Here is a 9492-nt window from a genome sequence, read left to right on the forward strand (position 1 = left end):
TACCTATAATATATGATATATAATATATTAGATTCAGGGGCTAAATGCGCAAGTTACTTGGATATATTGCATGTTACTGAGGCTTGGGGTACAAATGATCATGTCACCCAGGTAGCGACCATAGTACTCAGTAATTTTTCAACCCTCCCCACCGACCTCCCCCTTTCCCTCCCTCTCCCCCCAGAAGTCCCCAGTGTCTATTATTTCCATCTTTAGTCCGTGTAGTACACAGTGTTGACTTTTCAATGTAGTTCCCAAGGTAAGTGAGAACATGCGGTACTTGGATTTCTGTGAAATATATTCTTAAGAATGCTTTGCACACAATGGAAGCATTTTGTGCATTTTTAATTTTGTTCCAGCATGACACCAAGTTCACTGCACTGGCCCATCATTCAGGGAACTCTGACTTGTAATGCCCCCGTGACAACAGCCTGTAGACTCACAGCTAAATACATCTAGGGACAAATGAACCCTAGATTAGTTTCTAGGCATGACTTTCGCACAGACAGCTAGCCTGGCTATCGGAAAGCAAAAAGTGCCTTTTGTTGTCATGCGAAATCTCTCTCACCAGTAAGGAAACCTGTCTGGGAAACTAACCTGCTCAGCTTGTTTGTGAGTGAATAGAGATGGAGCCAGGAAGATGCCACGGTAACCTGGGCCTTCTCCCAGACTTAGCTCCCCAGCCTGCACTGGAGTCACCGGGCCCTTCCCCAGCCCTATAAAGTGGTTCCTCCCACTGCCACCCTTGCTCAGGCTCCAGACTCCAGAGAGAACCGTATCACTGGCCCCCTCCCTCAGCAACATGCCAGAGGGAGCCCGACAAGAGAGAACTCTGGAATAAAAATAGAGGAGAAAAACCTAAGCTGACAACATCTGGGGGTGCATAAAACAGATTCTTGACATGGTGAGCAATTTCCGTGGAAACGTAAACCTAGAAACTAACAGATGCAGGTTTTTCTACTCAGGGGCCCTGTATTACGGCAGCAAAGTGGCTCCAGATTCCATCCCGTCTTGGGCCAATCCTTCACCGACGCCCATGATCTCCATGCTGGCACAAGGAGCTCAGGTGCTGGAGTCCACGCCACCCCCACATGTGATGAGAGGTAAAGCTTCTACACTGCTTGCATGTCCCAGAACTCAGCAGACCATAATCCCAGGAAGCATTGTGTGAATGAGGCTGGGTGCAGTGGCTCATGCCTGTAATCCCAGCACTTTGGGAGGCCAAGGCAGGCAGATCACCTGTTTTTCTACAGAAATACACCTTATTTTGTTTTTAATCATGTATTTATGGAATCCTAGTTTTGTTCAGTCTTTAAAAAAACCTTTCTGCAAACAGTTTCAGTGGGAGGTTTGGGTAGTAGCTGTGGTCATCTAAAAGCCAGGAAAATGTATTTCTTTCTGAGAGTTTTGGTGGCTGTGGCTTCCTTGTGTAATCGCAGATTTCTTTGCCTTCCATTGTCAATTTCTTTGCCTTTCCATTGACAACCTCTTTGGCATCTTCTCCCACAGCACGTGAGAGGGGGAGCTGCCTCGGGGAAATGGGAGAGACAGTGTCATCTCTCCTGTTCCCAGCTCCTTGCATTGCAGCCTTCACCCACAGAGATCACAGCTGCTGGGAATTAGCTAGTTCACCTAGAAAACCTGTGTGCAGCTTGTCTTTCCTTACTTTTCTTTTTATTAGAAAAAAAGTAAATTTCAACACTCAGAGACAGAGCACATCCCTCTCCCTGAAGGAAGGTGCAAAGTCCCAGCTTGACTTCAGTGTTTGAAATTTAGAAGGGTGGTTCCTGCTGGTCCTAGAACTGTGCAGCTTTCTTGACTGCCTGGAATATAGACCTTTTCCATCAAGAAAGCCTCAAAGCTGGTTCTCAAGGTTGTATGCCTAGCACATACCAAATATCATGTTGTAGCAGAGAAAACTTAGCAAGGACTTTGAATGGACATTTAATGTTATTTCAGGCAAGGCACATGGCTCACACCTGTAATCCCAGCACTTTTGGAGGCTCAGGTGGGAGGGGATTGCTTGAGGCCAGGAGTTTAAGAAACCAGAAAAAAAAAAACCCTTTTCAAAAAATTAGCCAGGCATAGTGGTGCACCTGTAGTCCCAGCTACTCAAGAGGTTGAGGTGGGAGGATTGCCTGAGCCCAGAAGTTCAACGTTGCAGTGAGCTATTATTTCACCACTACATTCCAGCCTGGGTGACAGAGGGAGGGAGACCCTGTCTCAAAAAATAAAATAGAGACCTGGCATGGTGGCTCATGCCTGTAATCCCAGCACTTTGGGAGGCTGAGGAGAGCAGATCACTTGAGGTCAGGAGTTCAAATCCAGCCTGGCCAACCCTGTCTGTACTAAAAATACAAAAATTAGCTGGGTGTGGTGGCAGGTGCCTGTAATCCCAGCTACTCGGGAGGCTGAGGCAGGAGAATTGCTTACACCTGGGAGGTGGAGGTTGTAGTGAGCTGCGATCATGCCACTGAACTCCAGCCTGCGCGACAGAGCAAGATTCTGTCTCAAAATAAAATATGATAAGATAAAATAGGATGATAAAATAGTAACTTCATCTCACCCTAGGGCTTATCTCTAAAATGATTTCTAGGCCACAAGTAACTTGCTCCTTCACTCTCCATTGCTGGTAGTGCTTTGTACAACACTCCGTGGGGGTGGGAGGCCCAGGAAGGACCATGCAGAAGTCTCAGTTAACAGTGGCAAACGTCCGCTGCCACGCACGAGTGGGGAATCCGTGCGGAAGCTGACTACGCTGGAGGAGCAGTTGCTTTTACTGTACCTTTCCAACCAGCGCTTTCTGAGAGCCAGTCACTACCGTGATGCCCAGGGAGTGAGCTGCTTAAACTGTGGCTTTGCAAAATAAAGCTTTTGGAGAAAATTGTTGAGACCAAGTTAATTTACCTTTAAATATTCTTCCCAGTTAAGGCTGTAGTGCTTCTTCCAAGTTTCTCATCTCTGTTGTAGGATGCAGTACAAAGCATGAGGACTTCAAAGTCAGACAGTCCTGGAGATACATCTGCCCCACGACCTTGGTAGGGCTCAAGCAGCCACCGCTAAAACGGGGATGATAACACCCTCCCTACAGGGTGGATACAAGTTTCTCTTTCCTAGTAGAAGCTCAGTTATCACCCACCAGTGTGCTGCCCATAACCCTCAGGTGCTAGGAATCTGTAACATTAGTCACGGAGGTCCTCGATCTACTTTCAGCCTGATCAAAATTTCAGGCTGGACTGACCCATTTAACCATGATGCTTCATTTCTGTTGTCTTGAATTCTGTCAACTCAGTATGGCAGCACTGATTCACTATTGCTTATCAGAAGGTCTGATTGGTGGGATTTGAGTTAATTAAATGGCAAAACCAATCGTTGTCTTTAATAAAAGCAATTTTCTTCAAACAGAATATTTCAAACTACCGTATTTGTGTAGAGGAAGAAAGAGGATATCATAATATAATGATTGTGTAAGGGTTTCTTTTAGTTTTTATTTTTGAGATGGAGTTTTGCTCTTGTTGCCCAGGCTAGAGTGCAATGGCTCAATCTTGGCTCACTGCAACCTCCGCCTCCTGGGTTCAAGCAATTCTCCTGCCTCAGCTGCTGAGTAGCTGGGATTACAGTCACCCGCCACTACACCTGGCCAATTTTTTTTTTTTTTAATAGAGATGGGGGGGGGTTTCTCCATGTTGGTCAGGTTGGTCTCGAACTCCCGACCTCAGGTGATCCGTTCACCTCGGCATCTCAAAGTGGTGGGATTACAGGAGTGAGCCACAAGGCCTGGCCAAGATTATTTTTAAAAGAGCCTTTGTTGTGTGTGCTTTTTATTGTATTATTTATTTATTTATTTTTGAGACAGAGTCTTGCACTGTCGCCCGGCTTGGAGTGCAGTGGCGCTATCTCGGCTCATTGCAACCTCCGCCTCCCAGGTTCAAGCAATTCTCCTGCCTCAGCCTCCCGAGTAGCTGGGATTGCAGGTGCCCACCACCATACCTGGCTAATTTTTTGTATTTTTAGTAGAGACAGGGTTTCACTGTGCTGGCCAGGCTGGTCTTGAACACCTGACCTCGTGATCCACCCACCTCGGCCTCCTAAAGTGCTGGGATTACAGGCGTGAGCCACCGCACCTGGCCTGTTCTGTGTTTTTACAATGCCCTGTAGTGTCCGGCTCCAACAAAAATCAACTAACCACATATTTGTGGACTACAGAGCATGAACCTGGAGGTGTGAACTGAACATTTCTGGCCTGAGTGACAGGTTTAGCCACTGCACGAGCTTCCCGTGACTCCTCTGCAAGCTGTCATTCATACTGCCACCAACAGCTTTCCTAAAATGAGGGTCAAGTCACTTCACATTTATGATGAAGTGCTGCATGACAGAGGGACAATGGAGTATGAACCACTGGGTCCCCGAGGCCTGGAGGAGTGCCAAGCATAAAGGAGAAGCACAATAAATATTTGTTCTGATTAAATTAAAGATGTTCAGGAATGATATAGTGTTCAAAATCATCTTCCTTTTAATGATTTTGTTTACGTTTTCTTTGCATATTTTCCAGTTGAAAATGACCCACATTTCATCATTTATCTACCCAAAAGCCAAAAGAATATTTGTTTCAATATTGACTCGGAACCTGGAAAAATCCTCAGCCTGGTTTCTGACCCAGAATCAGGTAAAATAAAAATAAATCATATTTGCTTTAGACAATTAGGTCATTGTCATGCTTTCCTGTCACCGCCTTGGATTTCCTTCTTTCTCACCTTAATAGAAGTGCTATATATTTCAGTGATGTTAGTGAGAAATTAAATTATAAATATATTCTTAACTATTTTGAACCATCATAGCTCAAAATATATACCCTCTCTCTGAGTATGAACTAGCAGATCTTGTTGTGGTATAATTAATTTAAATATGAGTCAGGCGTGGTGGCTCACACCTGCAATCTCAGCACTTTGGGAGGCTGAGGCAGGCGGTTCACCTGAGATCAGGAGTTCGAGACCAGCCTGGCCAACATGACAAAACTCCCCAACTACTAAAAATACAAAAAAAAATTAGCCAGGCATGGTGGCACACACCTGTAATCCCAGCTACTCAGGAGGCTGAGGCAGGAGAATCGCTTGAACCCAGGAGGTGGAGGTTGCAGTGAGCCAAGATCGTGCAACTGCACTCCAGCCTTAGTGACAGAGCGAGACTCCATCACACACACACAAAAATTCACTTAAACACTATATGATAGTAAATTATTTAAATTACATTTTATACACTGACAATTAAATTTTATAACTGATATAAAATTGTTAAATTTTATAACTGTTATATTAAAATATATGTTATACAATGAGAAGCACAAAGAAGAAAATGTTATGTAAATCCTGAAGCAAAATTATAACTTTCCTATATTGCCAAGTTTTATAAATTTGAACTATAGTACCCACACATGCAAAATAAAGGGCACACAAGAGAAAAACTCATTTTTTTGTTTCCTGTAGGAATTGTAATCAATGGTCAGCTTGTTGGTGCCAAGAAGCCCAACAATGGAAAACTAAGCACCTATTTTGGAAAACTGGGATTTTATTTCCAAAGTGAAGATGTAAAAATAGAAATCAGCACTGAGGCCATCACCCTGAGTGGTGGTTCTAGCACATTTGCCTTGTCCTGGTCCGACACGGCTCAAGTCATGAATCAGAGGCAAGTACAATTCTATCTGAACTCAGGCCTGTCCGTGACACATGACTGCATAACTAAATCCAGGCATCAGTGACATCAACATTAAAAAAAAAAATCATCGTTTTAAATATAAGGAAGTTGAGGTTCAGAACAATTGTTCTCACTCCCTCCTCTGTTCCTGGCAGTGGGCACGGTGTTTTTGGCCACCATTGGGTCCCAGGACCTAGTCTAGTGCCTGGCGTCAGTAAGCACTCACTGTGTATGTGCTGGTCAGCGAACGAACCCACCAGCTGAAATCTATACCCGACTCTCGCAGAGTGCGCTCCAAATGCCATGATTGTGTCCTCTGCATAGAAGCTTCCCAATGAGTATCTGTTAATCGATCGTTTATCTATAAACTGTTGCAAGCGCTTAGATAACTAGCGGAATTGTCTGGGAGGAGTGAATTGTTCATATTAGGGGTGAGAAGAATGACTTTCTAAAAAGGTCCGTTCTGGAATGGTTTAATGCCACTTGGACTTTCACACCAGGGTGCAGATCTCAGTGAAGAAAGAAAAAGTGGTAACTATCACCCTGGACAAAGAGATGTCCTTTTCTGTTTTACTTCACCGTGTTTGGAAGAAGCATCCCATCAATGTTGACTTTCTGGGAATCTACATCCCGCCTACAAACAAGTTTTCACCTCATGCCCACGGACTAATAGGTAAAGTGTCTATTGACCATCTGACGAGGGTGGGGCCGCTCTAATTCTTTAGCAGCGTTGGCTGACAGTGGTTACAAGTTGAGGACACGGCAGGTGTGGACTCCAGAGCACAGAGGACCAACATAGCAGCGTGGGGTCACTCGGGAATGTGACAGCCAGGACCTTTTGCCGTTCTAGACAAGGCTGTCCAGGGCCAGGACTTCAGCTTCACAAACTGGGCAAGTTAAGAGAAGGGACAGATACATTTCAAGTTTTATGTTAAAGATTTTTTTCTAACTGAAGCGAGGTGAACCCATTTAGGAGGTCTGTGATAACAAGCAGAACACCCTGGACAACTGTCCCTAGTATTTTAGGAAGGGCTCAAATATAAAGCCTGTGACATCACAAACAAATCTTGTTCCTGAGATCTGAGCTATGCTCTCAGGTGCTCACCTCACTTTCCTGCCATCAGGGTGCTCGATTTACTTACAATCCACTAGACCAACCTCATGTATAAAATGACCATGAGCTCCAGGCACAGCGGCTCATGTAATCCCAGCACTTCAGGAGGCCTGGGCAGGTGGATTGCTTGTGGAGTTCAAGACCAGCCTGGGCACCCCATCGCTATCAAAAAATTAGGAAATAAAAATAATTCACAAGATGTGGTGGATCCTGCCTGGAGTCCCAGCTACTCAGGAAGCTGGGGTGGGATTGCCCGAGTTCAGGAATTAGAGGCTGCAGTGGGCTGTGACTGTGCCACTGTGCTCCAGCCTGGGTGATAAAGGGAGACTCCATCTCTTAAATTTATTTATTTATTTATGTATTTATTTATGAGATGGAGTTTCGCTCTTGTTGCCCAGGCTGAAGCGCAATGGCACAATCTCAGCTCATGGCAACCTCCGCCTCCAGGGTTCACGCGATTCTCTTCCCTCAGCCTCCCGAGTAGCAGGGATTACAGGCATGCACCACCATGCCCGGCTAATTTTGTATTTTTAGTAGAGATGGGGTTTCTCCATGTTGGTCAGGCTGGTCTGGAACTCCCAACCTCAGTTGATCTGCCCGGCTTGGCCTCCAGAATGCTAGGATTACAGGTGTGAGCCACCGCACCCGGCCCCATCTCTTCAATTAAAAAAAAAAAAAAAAGGGCTGGGAGTGGTGGATCATGTCTGTAATCCCAGCACTTTGGGAGGCCGAGGCAGGCAGATCACGAGGTCAGGAGATCGAGACCATCCTGGCTAACACGGTGAAACCCCCGTTTTTACTAAAAATATAAAAAAAAATAGCCGGGCGAGGTGGCAGGCGCCTGTAGTCCCAGCTACCTGGGAGGCTGAGGCAGGAGAATGGCGTGAACCCGGGAGGCGGAGCTTGCAGTGAGCTGAGATCCGGCCACTGCACTCCAGCCCGGGCGACAGAGGGAGATCCTTCCTCAAATTAAAAAAGTAAATAAATAAAAAAGACCGTGAGTAGCACAAACGTGCTCCCAGGAAGGACCCTCCCTCCCATCACCACTCCTTTTTCCTCTCAGCTTGTCTTTCCACCCTAGAAATCCCAGAGGGAGGATCAAAATGTAGCATGGAGTCAATAACAAGCCTGTCTTTTTATTTGACTATGATTACACGTAAATCAGTGTCTGATTCTCTTTCGCCAGGCCAGTTCATGCAGGAACCAAAGATACACATCTTCAATGAGAGGCCGGGAAAGGACCCTGAGAAACCAGAGGCCAGCATGGAAGTGAAGGGGCAGAAGCTCATTGTCACCAGGTAGGCCTCGGTGTAAGGACAGTGACGAAAAGGACTTGTGTTAGAATTAGACCCACACAGCAAAATAGAGGAGCAAGAAGTGTTGTAAGCACTACCTACATCACACTAAGCAATTCATCAGGAATAGACACACACAGCATTTGCGTAAGGGCACTTCTGATATCCCACCTTAAATGCAAATAATGACTGGGTATCTAGGGTCATACGCCGCCAGGATTAACTAACCTGTTGTTCTCATCTTCATACTTTAGAAGCCCTCATGAGAGCTTCACAAGTTGGATAACTGTGGATCAAAGGAGAGAATCATAAAAACACCTATTACCATAGTGCTGCAGAACGAATCTAGATTTTTACATCAGGCTAGAGCTTTCCTTTTACACATGGATCTCTGACTGCTTTTTTCTGTAGCTTTTCTTATACAAACCACCCCCATATGCTTCATCTAAAGTGAGAACTTAGAAGCTCGTAACGCATTCTGAGTGTAAAAATCTTACAAATCTTGATATTTTTTCCCAGTCCTTTACAGTTGTCTCACCCATGCCAAATTTGGTACTGTTTTAAAGCCGTTTACCCCTTTTTAGAGTTTTTACAAAGCAGTCAACTTCGCTTTGTTACAAAGGATTCTTCATGCAAACAAATGTCATTGGCTTTGACATAATCAAACCATAACATTACAATGATAACCATAAAATTGTATTCGGAAGTATTGCCACGAAAGTAGATTTGTGAACTGAAACAATGGATTCTTGGTGAATACACCATTCAATTAGTATCAGTTTATGGGAGGAACAAGGTACTGATGGGAATCTGTGAGCGTGTGTCACAGAAGAAATTGTGAGCACAAATCAATAATGCTAATATTAAGTTATCTGAAGTTGGTAAAAGGGCATTTACTGCCAGGCATGGTGGCTCATGCCTGTAACCCCAATGCTTTGAGAAGCCAATGTGGGAGGATCACTTGAGACTAGGAGTTCAAGACCCGCCTGGACAACATAGTAACACTCCATCTCTACAAAAATAAAAATAATTAGCCAGGTGTAGTAGATTCTGCCTATAGCCCCAGTTACTCAGGAGGCTGAGGTGGGAGGATCCATTGAGCCCAGGAGTTCGAGGCTGAAGTGAGTTATGATTGTACCGCTGCACTCCAGCCTGGGTAACAGAGTGAGACCTGTCTCATAAATAAATACATAATATATAAATAGGCTGGGTGCAGTGGCTCACGCCATCCCGGCACTTTGGGAGGCTGAGGCGGGTGGATCACCTGAGGTCAGGAGTTCAAGACCATCTTGCCAAACATGTTGAAACCCCCCCATCTCTACTAAAAATACAAAAATTAGCTGGGTGTGGTGGCGGGTGCCTGTAATCCCAGCTACTCGGGAGGCTGAGGTA

The 9492-nt window shown here is 45.2% G+C and overlaps 1 protein-coding gene across 1 annotated transcript in view; it reads left to right on the forward strand.

The window, feature by feature from the left end:
* The window catches only part of ITIH2 (inter-alpha-trypsin inhibitor heavy chain 2), a 46033-nt gene that overhangs the window by 34880 nt on the left and 1661 nt on the right, over positions 1 to 9492 (forward strand). The window contains exons 16-20 of the mRNA XM_011951620.1: positions 966 to 1103; positions 4553 to 4666; positions 5484 to 5682; positions 6192 to 6364; positions 7992 to 8103. Of these exons, the coding sequence (XP_011807010.1) occupies positions 966 to 1103; positions 4553 to 4666; positions 5484 to 5682; positions 6192 to 6364; positions 7992 to 8103 (736 nt within the window). The remainder of the gene's footprint in view (positions 1 to 965; positions 1104 to 4552; positions 4667 to 5483; positions 5683 to 6191; positions 6365 to 7991; positions 8104 to 9492) is intronic.

This window comes from Colobus angolensis, unplaced genomic scaffold (assembly GCF_000951035.1).
Source record: "Colobus angolensis palliatus isolate OR3802 unplaced genomic scaffold, Cang.pa_1.0 Scaffold321, whole genome shotgun sequence".
Taxonomy (NCBI): domain Eukaryota; kingdom Metazoa; phylum Chordata; class Mammalia; order Primates; family Cercopithecidae; genus Colobus; species Colobus angolensis.